At 33.0% G+C, this 14896-nt stretch overlaps 1 protein-coding gene across 1 annotated transcript in view; it reads left to right on the top strand.

The window, feature by feature from the left end:
• The window catches only part of LOC129233203 (cell adhesion molecule DSCAM-like), a 56788-nt gene that overhangs the window by 15952 nt on the left and 25940 nt on the right, over nt 1–14896 (top strand). Inside the window, exons 7-10 of the mRNA XM_054867265.1 lie at nt 2316–2447; nt 6734–6898; nt 9041–9111; nt 13213–13450. Of these exons, the coding sequence (XP_054723240.1) occupies nt 2316–2447; nt 6734–6898; nt 9041–9111; nt 13213–13450 (606 nt within the window). The remainder of the gene's footprint in view (nt 1–2315; nt 2448–6733; nt 6899–9040; nt 9112–13212; nt 13451–14896) is intronic.

The raw sequence follows: 14896 nt of genomic DNA, 5'->3' as shown, positions 1-14896 counted from the left end.
AAAATAAAATTTATAAACAACAAAAACTGTTAACATAGTCATCTTGCCCCGGTCTCCCCTACATTGCGTATAACAACAAATACGTGTAATTGCGTTTTAAACATTGTCGTCTGGAAAGATATGCAAATATTGTTGTTGATATATCCAGTAAAGTATTTTTTCCTTGCATCGGCAGTGACGTCATACTTCTTTTTTCGTATTTTTCTCGTAAACTATGGATCGTACAGGAACGCTTCTTAGGGTAATTTTTATGTACTCCCAATGAGGAATCTAGCTGTACAAATTTTATGCGGTAGTTGCGGGACACCCTGTACATTACAAAACATTTCAGGGAAATTTTTACGTCTGTTTCCCTCTCTCTACTGAGAATTTTTCGGACTAATGTCAAGATTTAATCGAGACTTTTGCGGACCGGGGGTCGTCCTTATTTGGAAATTATTGTCCAAGTTCTGATGAAGACTTTGTTGACGCTATTTTGGGACTGTTATCTTTATTCTAATGGGAATTTTAACCATAATTCTCCTTATTTTTGCTGGAGAGAATGTTGAACTTCAGTTACTTTTTCCAATAGGGAACGGTATAATAATCGTGGTAACGGTATAATAACGGTATAATAATAATAGCAGCACCAAGCAGTCTAGTGAGGTTTGGGATTTTCGAGAGTACTTTCCACTTTATTTATTAAATGTTGTCTTTTTTCTTCCAATAGAAATTTTAAGGAACTAATGTTTGTATTTCAATGGAATTTTTAAGGAACGCTTTCATGATTCTGATAGCAAATTTTACCCTAACTTTCCCGTTTTTTTTTTCATTTAGGCGTCAGTATTGACACAAGTGTCATTTGACATCGCTTTTATTTTCAAGTTAAACCGTGGAACGGTGCAGCCAGTTTTGTAATAAACGCTCATAAAAAATAATGCTGTCACGTAGAATAAGAACACTGCAGATAAAGCACAGATTACGTGGAAGCAGGTTACCAGGCGAGCGATCAAGCTGGCATGATTGCAACTAACTTCTCTCAGTTCGAGGGAAGCTCTTTATATAGAGCTAAAAAATGTTCCAGTAACATTTAAGTTGAGATAATTTACATACGTATACATATTTAGTAATGTTCTTGAAACGTTGAGAAAGCAATTTGAAATTAAAAGGTGAATTAATTTAAAGTTGAAATCGTTGCACGAGCTCATAATCTCTGAGTCCGCAGTCGAGCACCATTCGGCCATCCAGTCGCTTCCTTGTAGCTAAACTAATGACATCATGTTGTGTTCAAAAAAAAAAAAAAAGCTTTTTGTTTAAGATAATTTATAGAAACATGAATTGGGATGCTCTTTTACTCATTATGCTTAAATGTTAGTTTTTAGAGGCGTGAAATGTTAGCATGTCGTCCTTGTCCTGTGCTGTATTTTAAAGTAAAAAAAATAACCGTTTTTTTTTTAACCTCTTTATCCGGTGTAGAGCCATAATGCTATATACTAACACGCAAATATACATATACACGCATACACACCTATACAGATACACAGTTAAACTGATAAAGCTCCACTTTTTGCGTTGGGAGGTTAAAAAAAGTGAATAGCTTCAAATAAAAGTAATTCTATTTTAATTAATAGGGACGATTTAAAAAAATGCAACTCCAGATTTGTATCATTACAGTATGCTGCATGTCTCACAAATTTCTGTTCTATTTATTTTTTGTTACAGTTGAGATTAATATTTTTAAAAAAATGAAAACTACGTTTAATAAACTCATCAACTCCTTACTAGATTATTTGAGAAACAGCTTTAAAATTATTTGTATGTCATGAAATTGTGCGTTTACAGTTTCAAATAATATTTATAAAAAATTTAAACTACAATAGATGTTTTTTTTTTTCGCTGATACAGATTACATTATATTTTTGCTTTTCTCAGAAATAATTGTAAACGTCATTAAATTTGGCTATTTTTTAATAAAAAGTTAAAATATTTAGATCACTTTGAATGCGTACAATTTTTCTTATGTTCTTAAAGAAAATGAATTTTACTTATCTTTTTTAAGTTAGGGGCGAAACATCTCTTAGCACAAAAAAGTTGTACACAAATTATTTCTTATAAATACTATGCTTCGTACATTTATTTGCTGTATTTTCTTGCCAAACGAATTCTGTTTTTGATGTTTTATTACTTTGAACGTGGTTTTATCAATTTGGCGATTGTGTTGAAGTTTTTATGTCTAACGTCTTCAATCCAACGTAATACTGATTATTCTGAGAGATATTGTGATAAAATCCATTAACTCAATATTAACTGATTTTGTTTCGTGCAAATCATTGCAGAAGTTCCAGCAAAACCCATAGATGTGAAACTTAAGGAAGTTTGGAGCAGGACAGCCAGCATAGTGTGGTATGCGCCCTACACAGGAAACAGCCCAATTACGAAATACATCGTTCAGTACTGGAGAGACAGAGGTACTTATAATTTATATTTTCTTAATTTGAGTAGCGCACACATACATAGGGGTTTGAAATATTAGCATTCCTTTCTAAGAAAATCTAGAAGCGTCGCAGGTTATTTCCGGGATTTCACGAATTTCCACGTTTTCTCTGCAAAACAAGTATATTTGTGAAAAGTTTCCCGAACCGTGACGAGTTGCATGAAGGCAGACTTCTCACTGTTGTAAAAAATATTTTTACCAGACAGTGGGAAAATATATTCAGTTGCTTGTTATAGTCCTGCAAAATTGACTGAGCCCCAAGTGAGGGTAAAATGCAGTCTCAGGATATTGCAGCATTGCTAGAATTGCCGGCAAATATGATGTTTGGGATTTGCTTGTACTTCTGCCTTAGCTTCGGCCGTATTTGCAGGTTCCTGATTTAATCTAGAAATACTATTGAATTTCACCGGGAAGGTTTCTGAGTTTTTTAGAGAGATTCATATTAATTTCAGGAAAGTTCCTGACTTTTAGCGGAAAACTTTTCTGTTTTTTGCCAAATTAATTTAAGGTAATAATAATTGAAATAAAAACGTGCCTTTGGGCAAAGCTGGTATAGGATTTAATCATATATTTATTTCTTGACTCGTGTGCTGACTTAGATTTTCTCTTTCAATGATATAATTATAACTTTAAAAAGTTATTTTTTAGGATGGCACAATTAATTCGTCTACTAATTAACTCGGTTATTTCTTTATGTTTTATAAACAAAGATACTTAATTTAATTTGGATAAGTACAACTGTTTCATATTTTTTTATATAATCGCAGGTAGCTAGTCAAATATTTTAACCATTTATAACTTCATATTTGATTGGAAAATGTACCAAACCACAATTAGTTAAGTTTACCCGCTTTGGGCTCAATGCTACACTGTAAAAAAATTCAGAAACGTTACTGGTTATTTCCGTGGAACGTCTCTCGATTTCATATGTTTTCCCCTATTTCCCCGTAAAAACAAGTATCTTCACAAAAAAGTTTCCTGAATTGCTACAAGTTGCACGCGTGCAGACTTTTCGCTGTTGTGGATAATATTTTTAGCAACCAGTTTAAAGATTGAATGAGCGTGTTTATTAAGTGTATTGACCTAAGGTTGCTACGGCCTGTCCAGATTGACTAAACTCTCAATGAGAGCGAACAAGTCAATGGATGGCTGCAGCTTTGCAAGGCCGGAACTGCAGGCAAGAGATATGGCTGGTTCCTTCTTGCATAGCTTTGGCTGTGGTCGCTCTGATTTCTATGGAGCCTTCTTGGTAAATCCGGAAGATTCTAACACTAAACCTACTTAATTTTGCGAGAAGGTTCTGGAGACATGACTGGCTTTAACAGGGTAGATTTCGCACTTCTTCAGAAAATTTCAAGGTTAATTTCAGAAAGGTTACTGACTTTTAGCGGAATACGTTCCTGATTTTTCCAAGATATGTTACTGGAAGAAATTGGGCACATCAGCTGCCTATTATTTTCCAGGAACGCTTCTGAATCGTTTTTACAGTGTAGGGCAAAGCGATTTTTTTACATATTTGCTAAGTTTGATAATAAATAAATATTGGGTTTGAAATAATACAAAAATCATTTTTTATTTTGAAGTTCAAGAAACCTGTTAGGAAATAAAACCGAAATTGTAGCGATTAAAATCCAAAACCTACAATTTTCGAGCATTCTTCGAAAACCTACCCGCTTTGGGCCACCCTCCCCTAAGTGATCAGTTTACAGTTTTAAATAATAATCTCTAATACCATGTTATGTAGGTAGTTTTTTTTCCTCTTGATTAGTCCTCGATGTTACCAACCTACTTAAACTTATAACAAAAAAGATTACAGTTTTTATTACAACATAGGCATAAGTTTTTAATTTCCAGCTGGTTGGTTGATTGGTCGGTCGGTCGGTCAGTTGGTCGGTCGGTCGGTCGGTCGGTCGGTTGGTTGGTTTTATTAGTTTTTTTGGCGTAAGAGCCATGATAGTCTATGCTATACCATACGATTCCAATTATTTGGATATAACATAATTGTGTAAAACGGATGAAGTTATATTAAAATGTAGTTCAAAAGAAGGTAAAACACATTCAAATTGCTCAAACTGTCACGAATTTCTTATTTTTACTAAACGTACAGTACAGGTTTTCTTGGTATGAGATCTTCGGAAAGAGTAAATGAAAGTTTTATCTCTGAAAATTTTCATGATAAAATAACTTTTTTTAAATTTCCAATGGCGAAAGGCAAGGGTCATTTAAAAGCTCAAATAAAACTCAAGTATGAGCAAAATGTGACCTAGCTAACATTTTGTTCATTTTGAGGCCGTAGACATTTTCTGGTAAGCCAATACCGGGCTGTTTCGGAGTCATAGTAAAAACTGCGCTGTAGCGGGAAAGATGGGCTCTGTTCATTGATTCTATAAAATATAAATTACAAACACTTAAATATATGTTGCTCTATCCTAATACATTTAAATTAATATTTTGTTATCAAAATATTTTGCTTTTAAGCTCCAATAAATTTTTCTTCTCAAGGAAGAAGGGAAAATATTATTCTAGAAGAGCTAGATGTAAATGTAGGGGAAGGTTGCCGTCAATGAACCGGTTCCATGACTAGACCGCGAAGATATTTCCCGTACCAGGGTTTCTGCAGACGCGTAATCAGTTTTAGTACCTTCCTTTGTCTGAAAACTGTCTACTGCAGAGTCGTCAAGCAGCTAAAATTATTTAATCATATTGTTAATCGGTCAGAAAACATTTCTACCATTCTCTAACTAATTGAGATTTTCATTTAGTTATAACATGTTTTGAATATCACTGATAATCTAAACGTGAATATTGACTTAAAAGAGTGCCTTTTCAAGTACAATTCCCCATACTTCATGTTTCATCATGATTCTTCACAGCAGTAACATCTATAAAAATATTCAAAATGTAGTAGTTGCTAACATTGTGCTTGTTGGACCACTAGGTGTTTCCATGATTGGACCACATAACAAAGAGTTTCATTCATGGAAAATCTCAAATATTGCTGTAACTTCAGCTCAATTACCTTTGAAAACTGCTCAATTGCTTTAAAATAAATATGACAATGAAAAAAATAATCTCAGTAATTCTTGAAAACTCTTATACTTTATTATAATTTCAAGACAAATTTTTTATAAAATTGAATAAAAATTTAAAACACAACAATATAGTTTCAGAAACTTTTGCTGTTCCAAAAAAAACAAAAAGATTACTAAAATTATAGCCAGTGGACGAGTGAGAGCATGTAACGTGCTACAGTAGCTTACAGAGATGGTGTCATGGACCTTAACGAAGTCTGCCGACAGTATAGAATCCTGAAAGCAACTTTAAACAGTCGCATGAAAGATAAAAACGGTTTGCTTTTACCTAAGCCACTTATTAAAAGTTTAGTTGATAAGCCCTCCAAAATAGGAATATGATTAGTGAATCATATTTTGAAACTAGAGAAGAAGTTTTTGGAATTACTTCCGAAAAATTGGGGGAATTGGCCTTTCATGATGCTGAGAAAAATGAGAAAAATAACATGTCCCACAGATTTAATTAAGACACAAAGTCTGTTAGTACTATAGCCTCTGGTAGTTTCAGACTTAAGCTTCTGGTTTCAGTAATAAAATGACCAAAAATGTTCTCTGACATTTTAAAGAGCAAGTACAATCTTGCGTCAAACAAAAATTTTCCAAATCGATTTAACGAAATTCTCAACAGTTCAAAAGAGGTTGAAAAGATATTAGCTAAGAACGGGGTTGCACAGGTTGGAAAAATATCAAGTGGTGAACGAAGTGTGATGACAACAGCTGTGTGTTGTGTGAGTGCTGTATTTTTTTCTTTTTTATGTTCCCGTTCTTCGAAAATCAAACATTTTAGAAAATAAATCTATTTTTCTATAACTCATTGTTATTTATAGTGTTTATTGATAGCCTGATATAAATATTTGTAAGTTACACATTGATTTTTTAATTTGAGAATGTGGTCCATCGATGGAAACTCGATGGTCCATCCATAGCAACCGGTAGTCATGAACGGACCACATGCTAAAATATATATTTTTAACTTTCATTCTTTATTGTGTATTCTTAACATGAAATTGAATATTATTATTCAAAAGAGAAATGTATATACTGAGAAATTGTTCCTATCATTAGCGTGAAATTTGTGTTGGATTTCCTTTCTAAAAAAATCGAAAACTGTTATGTGGTTCATTGACGGCAACCTTTCACTATGTCATTCCTTGAAATTGCAGCTTTTTATTTTTTCTTCTTAACTTAGGCGGACCCCATCGACTTTTAGAAGAGACAGTTCCAAACAGCCAAACGACAGTTTTACTGAAGAACTTGCAGCCAGGTACTCCATATGCAGTAACAGTCCTTGGAGAAAATGAGATAGGACAAGGGCAACCTTCCGATATTTTGAAATTCATAACAGGCGAAGAAGGTTGGTTGTGGTTCATCAGAATCAGTTAATGTTTTTAAATTGCTAGTCAAATTTATGCTGCATTAAAACCACAGAATGTAGTGCTACCCTTTTAAAACGTGTGAAAGTTCAAATTTTAGACTACTCCCATTATTTTGCGATACGAAACTTAACAGACTCAACATATATTTAAACAATGAAAGTTTCCTTTTAAATAGTCGTGATGTTTAAATTATTATAATTTTTTTTCATCTACTTTCATTCATTTACGTTATACGATGAATAATAGTCATCTTTGAAGTTTTTATTTCGCTTCTAAGTGAAATTTTTTCTTGTTTCTATTTCCAACAATTGAAAGCTTGAAACTTTTGACGCTGCTTATTTGAATGACCTGGTTGACTTCTCAATCTACCGAATTTTGGAAACGATATTTTACTTAGTTTATTACAAACCATCGATGTTTTAATTTCTAACATCGATATTTTGAAATATCGATGTTTTGCCATTGATGTCGCACCTCTATGGTTTACTACGAGATGGTGTTTCTTTGAAATTCAGTAGTGTGAAAGCAAGAAAGATACTAGATGAAGCCCCGCTTCCTTTGATCTTTCTTTTTCGCTTTTTTGATAACCAATTTCTAACTTGCGTACAATGAAACGCAGTCTTTTCTTACTATTGCTATATTGTTAATTACTCTTTTGAAAACTCTTATCTTCCAAATTATCTTTTAATCGTCACTTCTCTAGAGAAACTACTGCAGCTTACTCATTTTTGAGCTCATAAGATCTCGTTTTGAAATTTTTGCAATCTGAGACCCTCCCCATTTTTCTTAAGGCGTTTAACTTGCTCAATTCATTTGCAAAAATGAGACATTTTTAAGTATATATTTGCACTTTACTACTGGAATTTCGAATTTCAACTTTTCAATTGCGATATTGGAATGTAAAGAAACTGAAAAAATTGACCATGACCGTACCATTGGCGATGACCGTAAGATCACGCTCCCAACGCGTACACATCATAAATTTTAAGTTAAAAGTGTTGTCTCCGAGTTCTGTTGTATTAATACACCTCTACCTTCGTCATATATCTCTGATGCTTAGCGATTGAATCTCGACGAACATATTAATGTGCAAGTAGGTGGATTATTTTGGATCACGTTGCAAAAATTGCAATTACAAGTTTTACAATTTGTAAAAGTGGGATGTTTTTATGAAAAAAATTCTTGTTCGGGAGAGATTACATTTTTCACTAGGCATTACTTAAATTCATTTTATAGTTCGAATTAGTTCGTTTTTACAGCTCCATGATTGTTATTTAATTTTTCACTGTCATTTCATATTGATCTACCACAAATTGGTTACTGTATAACTATGAAAGTTAAAGGTATTTATAGCAACGATATTTTTCTCTGCGTAATAGTTTGCTGGCGATTCAACAATGTCCGATCACTTAGGTCAGGCATTGCAGGCCTGACCTAAGCGCCTAAGATTTTAGGTCAGGCTATGAATTCAGGGCCGCATGCTTTTGTGGATGTCTCAGTCTTTGCCGGCAAAGGAAAATAAAAATTTTATAAGTGATGTAAATCTCATATCGCGCAAGAAAGTATAACAAAGTTTTTTTTCTCCTTCTTGAGAACATTTTGAAATTCAATTTATTCTAAAATGTACTTTTTTTTTTTTTTTTGCAGGAATTCAAGGACATTGTAAAAGAACATTTTATTCATAAAGCTCGTTAATTTTCATTAATTTTTATCTGTAAAATAGTTATTATGAGTATGTGGCTTGAGAAAAATTTCTTGATACAACTATTTTAAGACTTATATTTTGTTATTTGCTTTCTTCTTCGGAACAGCTTCTTGCATTTAAATACCGTTCCGTGCCAGGCACAACAGAAATCTTCTCGGATTTCTTACATTTTCACAACAATATGCATCCATAAATGGTTTGCTTTTTGACCTCAAGATAAATTTTGTAAGTTTTTATTACGTTGAGTTCTATTTAACGATTTAAGAAAAAAACAAAATTTTCAAATGAAAAATATAAGCATTATCAAGTCAAATAAATACAATTGTTATATTTTATCGTCTTTATTTGTCAATCTAAATATCTAACCGACTTTCTCAATTTTGTGCACTAATAGAAATTTTCAAAAACTTTCCAGAGCCAAGTGGGCCTCCTACTGACGTTTGGATCGAAGCGAAAAGTTCAAGCTCTATATTGGTAACATGGAAGGTATATACTATGTAAATGCTCAACCTATTGTAATATTCAATGTTGTGTGTATTGTAATGTTGTAATATTCAATTATTTCGTGAATATTTTAATGCAACTCTTTTATTGTTATAATTTTTATTTGATAATATTCTAACTTTTTTGTTTTTAAATCTAAAATTTACATGTAGTGTTTTCAATAGAAATTGCTTAAAAGTATGAAGAAACTTCAACTCATACAAAATTATAACTCTGAAAATACATTTGGCATAGAGTTTATGGCTTAAAAAAATCCCCACAAATTAAACTGCATACAAAACGTTTCCTGTACTTTTTTTTTTGTTGTTACACAAGAGTTAGTGTTTTTACAAGGCTTACAGTATTTTAGTAACCAAAATATTTTACTGCTAACTTTTTCTATTGGTCATCACTAATTTCGTTTTCAACCAATAGGTATAGCTTAAAAATAACGTAAACATTCCAATTATCATAGGATTGTGAGCTGAGGACATAATGCAGAGATTTACAAACTTGACGCCAAAGTTGCCAGTTGCTTTTTTTTTCATTGGTTTTACTGATTATTTGGAATTTTTGGCACTTACCATCCGTTCTCTTATAATTACTTTAACTCAAGTTATAACATATTTATTTTATTACAAATAAATTTGATCTGAGAAGAGTTTTTACGTTTATTAGAGGCGTTTTCAATGCCGTGACAAATTTGAATAAACGTCAGATTGTGCCGTTTTGTGATGTTTAAAATGAAGTAAAACTGAAATCGTAGAAGATTTTCCTCAATTTCTTATTAGATACTTTATTCGGAAGCTCTTTTTAAAAGTTGAAGTAAAAAAAGAAAACATTATCGATTTTATTTTCCTATATGCAAAATTTGGTAGTAAGATAAACAATGATTTTAAAATTTGGCCCTCACTTATCGAATGAAATCGTAAATTGAGTAAGCGGAACATGCGCGTCACCAATCTTTATTGTATGATAGTATTCAAAAAGTTAAAAATTCGCCGAGCAGACACAGTTTATCAAGTGGTACAATTGTTGCATGGAAAATGCTTGTAAAAATCACCGCAGTTTATGCGTGATTTACGCGTACGAAACTTTATTTTTGATGGAAATAAACCGTTCAGACTAATGTTGGCATTATTAATTGAATAAAAATAACAAATGCACAGAGCTATTAAAACTTACATTTAGCCATACTTTCAAATTTTTTGTTTTTGTACCACAAGCGTTTGTTGTAGCTGTTAATGATGCCATTTGAGAGGCCCAATCCCTATCGCAGGGGTTGGCAATTAATTTTAGTTGGGGTCCGGATTCTTTAAAAACGTTTTATCGAGGTAACAGTTTGATTGCTGCAAAAAATCGCAGAGATAATTTCAGTGGATGCAAGAAAATCGAAATCATTAAAAAATTACGTTCGCATCGATCGCCGTTTTAGCGCATAAATACTAATTGGTTGAACAAAAAATTCGGGACTTTTCTTTAATTTTCCAAGTGCAACTTGTCTTTTATTCCCCTTTTTATCATCTATAAGTCATGTCTCAAAAACAATTCCGAAACGTTTCTGAAAAATAATGGGCAGCTAATGTGCCCAATTTCTGCCAGTATCATATCTCAAAAAAAAAAAAAAAAAAAAAAAAAAAGAAGAATGTTTTCCGCTAAAATGACATGCGTCTCTCTCACACACACAGTATTCAAAAAAAAAAAAAAATCTTAAATGCGCTCCCGAAGATGGTTAAAAAGGTGTTCTCAGTCTTGAAAACTGTTCCAAAACGTGTGCTTCAAAGCGTTCTAAAATACACTGTTCCAATCTTGTCTCCTTACAAATGTCCGTGTTCGAAATTGCCTGATGATTTGCACGATTTGCACATGTTATACAAAATAATAAGACTTGTTGAAACAAATCCAGTATAACTGAAACACTTAACAATTTTTGTGTCACTGAACGTTTAATGTTTACTCGTGAACTATACGTCAGAAAGGCTCGTCGTGCAATATGACGAACCTTTACGAAAGATTCAAGTATTTTAACGGTAGGATACAGAACTAAGTTCTAATGATCACGTACATCTCGAAAGCGTTGAAGTTGCAAACAATTAGACCCCCACCATCAGATTAAATTCCTCGATATACATAAGAACCATATTTTAAATTTTTCTCTGGAAGAACAAGTTTATACCGTTCTCTCGTAAGTATTTAAAAACCGCTTGACTTTGCTGATTGTTATATTTTTATTACGCTGCACTTACAATGATATTTAAATGCAAAACAAGTAATTATAGTATAACTGTTATACATCTTAACATAAAACTTTGAGAAAAGACGCAAAAATAGCTTAAAGTGATCGCAAAACTAATGGAAAACATATTGCATAAAATTTATTATTTATTTATTATTATTATTACTGCTTTTGGAATAAAAAAATTTTTAAAAATAGACAGAGGAACATTTCGAGGAACTACTCATTAAAGTTTTTCCGAGGGCCAACGAACGAAAATCTCTGCAATTAACAGACCACCTACTTTTTTTATGCTGTTTATGTTTTATAAATGCTTTGAATTTTCAGCACATAATTAGTGGGGGGGGGGGGGCATTAATAGTGAGCAAAAATTCATGTTCTAAACTGACAATTTGTCTTGATAGTTGATATGTGGTACCCATAAATAAGTTTTTTTTTGCAAAAAATGTCAGGGGTTTTTTCACGAAGAATTAGCGATTTGGAAAACAATGTTTAAGAACGCAAAAATAACTAACTGCAAAATTTGATATTTTTGAGAAGTGGCTATTGCCGAAAGTTCCAATAAAGTCAATGGACCTCTAGACACCTGTGTACGATAAAACAAAAACAGGTCATTGGAACTTATTTCTGTATCCTACGTTTAAAATACTTGAACCTTTCGTAAATGTTCGTCATGTTGTACGACGAGCATTTCTGACCCACAGTTTTACGAGTAAACAGTAAACGTTCAGTGACACAAAAATTGTTGTGTTTCACTTACTATTTGTGTTTCAACAAGTCTTATTATTTTGTATAACATGTGCAAACTATCAGGCACTTTTTGAACACGGATACTTGACCTGTTTTTTAGAACACTTTGAAGCACATGTTTTGAAACAGTTTTCAAGACACTTCTAAGAACATTTCCTTTCGGGATATTGTCGGAGCGCATTTTAGTACAATCTTTTTAACGGAACACAGTCAGAACATATTTTACTGCAAGTTCAAGTACTGGAACACTTTTAAATTAAAGTGTTCTAAAAGTGCTTCCAATGTGTGCTGGGAATTTGCAGTGTGTTTAAAATAAACTGTAAATGAAATATTTTCGATTAAGAAACATTTTTATTTGTTGAGGGAAATAGATGGTGAGAGTAAAATTCTGACACGCACGAGTTCTCAGGTCACTCATTTAAACTCGAGTTCTGAAAGTTAATAGTACTGAATCTTAAGTTTTGTGTATGATTGGGAGTATACATATAAACAAATCTCATCTTTTTACTCTTAAAAAACGCACTACATTTATGTAATATTTAAAATTACTTTTGTTCCATTCAGCTTTAAGTTGTTCGCCGTTATATCTCGGCCTCAGGGTACAACAATTACTTTGTCGCCTGTTAAGTAAAATTTAATGTAGATACGTGTGCATAATTATGGTTTTTCGGTAAATGAGCATGCTTAATATGTAAGTAGTGTACATACATATTGTCAAACTCCAAAAAAACAGTATTTTTTACGCAAAGAGTCAAAGTTTAGAAAATTACTTCATTGTTCTCCCAACTCTCCTCTGCGTAAAACATAATTTAACATTAATGTAATTCAAATTTCTAACGCATTTTTTGGTTGCTATACCCTCAGAAATGAGTGACTTTAAAACTAATGTTTGAAAAATTACATAGATAGTTTAAAATTTTTAGTTAAAATGCTTACCTTTGCTAAAAAACTTAATACTACATTAAATTATACAATACATTTTGAGGTTACGGGGAACCTTTTTGTCAATCCAAAAAAAAGTGGGGGAAGAGGGAACTCAGCGGCAGAGAGCGATTTGTCAGAAGTCTGTAATAAAACACCTGTTTTTAACTTTAGAATTTATATGCAATTCATTATAGGCTCCTCCAAGAGAATTGTGGAACGGTGAGCTCCGTGGCTACTACGTCGGGTACAAAGTGGACGGATCTTCTCCTTCGTATTTCTTCAAAACAGTGGACAACGCTGCAAACGACAGTCAAGAATACCTCCTCACAAATCTCATGAAGTCCACCAAGTACAACATTGTTGTGAAAGCGTACAACAGTGCGGGCACCGGGCCACCCTCACAAGATCTTGTGGCAAAGACACTTGATGGAGGTAAAATATTTTGAGCACTATCTATATACGCTTCTCATCTATATACTTCGAGACTGTTGGTGTTTTCTTGGATTTTTACACTGTAGAAACGATTCAGAAACGTTCCTGGAAAATAATGGGCAGCTGATGTACCCAGTTTCTGCCAGTAATATACTTTACAAAAACCAGGAACGTTTTCCGATAAAATTGAGAAATCTTCCCGTTTGAAGCCAGTCGTGTTTCTGAAACTTGAGAGTGCACTTAGGTATAAGAGTAATATAATAACTTGGCACCTTCCTGATTTATAAAGAAAGTTCCATAAGCAGTAATGCAAATATAGTCAAAGCTAAGCTAAAATTGCAAGCAAGTATCGAGAATACTACTCATCTTCAATTCTTGAAAAGCAACATAGTCCATAATTATTCGCTCCCTTTGGGAGCTTAATCAGCATGGACGGCCCGTAATCGTACAGAAGCCGATACACTCTATAAATACGCTCAGTTAATCTTTAAACTGGGAGCTAAAAATAATTTTCACAACAGCGAGAAATTTGCATTTGTGCAACCTGTAGCAAGTCAAGAAAGTTTTCGACAATGATACTTGATTTTTCCAGGAAATGAATAAAAACCATTGAAACCCCAACACGTTACACGGAAATACTCAGTAATGTTTCGGAATTTTTTTACAGTGTATGCTGACATTTGGAGTGTACCCTTTAATGTTCTTTGCAGTCACATTTCAATCTGATTTCTCTATATATGTTTTAACTAACAAAAACTAGTGGAATAGTGTTATTTAGCTTCGAGGTTTCTTTCATACATTTTATTGTAACTAACGGAATCCCGGAAATGTGCTACGAATTTCGGGATTCCGCGAAAGACAGTTTGAAATTAAGGTTTGAGCAAGGTTATACGTTTTAATATACCAATATTATGACATGAATCCAACTTAAAATACCAAAAAAAACCGCTAAACAAGCTTTCTTTTTCATATGCCAACATCGATTTTCTAACATTGGCCATGTTTTCCGTCGATTATTTTATGCTCCAAATCATTTCTTATATACCTTTTCAACAGTTATTATTATTTCTTTTTTAAATGAAATGTATTTTTCACGTGAAGAGAAGATATTTGCATAATAAAAGTAGTAACGAATTCGTTCTCTCAGACTTTCAGGCTTTATGTTTCAAAAACTGCAACTATTAATATTTTTTTTCGTTCTTCTAATTGTAACCTAGTAAGTAAACTCAAGCTCATTTTTCTTCAATATGTAAGAGTACAAAATTAGGAGGAACAGGCTAGAACCAGGGACGTGAGCAGAATTTTTGAGACCCATCACAAATGACTTTTCCGGGCCCCCCTCCATATTGTTTACCCCCATATTTAACCCCTAGTTTTAAAAAAACTGGGGCCCCTTCAGGCTCGGGCCCAGAACAACAGGTGTACCTTCTAACCCCGCCCCCTGTG

This window comes from Uloborus diversus, unplaced genomic scaffold, assembly GCF_026930045.1.
Source record: "Uloborus diversus isolate 005 unplaced genomic scaffold, Udiv.v.3.1 scaffold_251, whole genome shotgun sequence".
NCBI classification, from domain to species: domain Eukaryota; kingdom Metazoa; phylum Arthropoda; class Arachnida; order Araneae; family Uloboridae; genus Uloborus; species Uloborus diversus.
The sequence above is the reverse complement of the archived record's forward strand: the minus strand, read 5'-3'. Positions and strand labels throughout refer to the sequence as shown.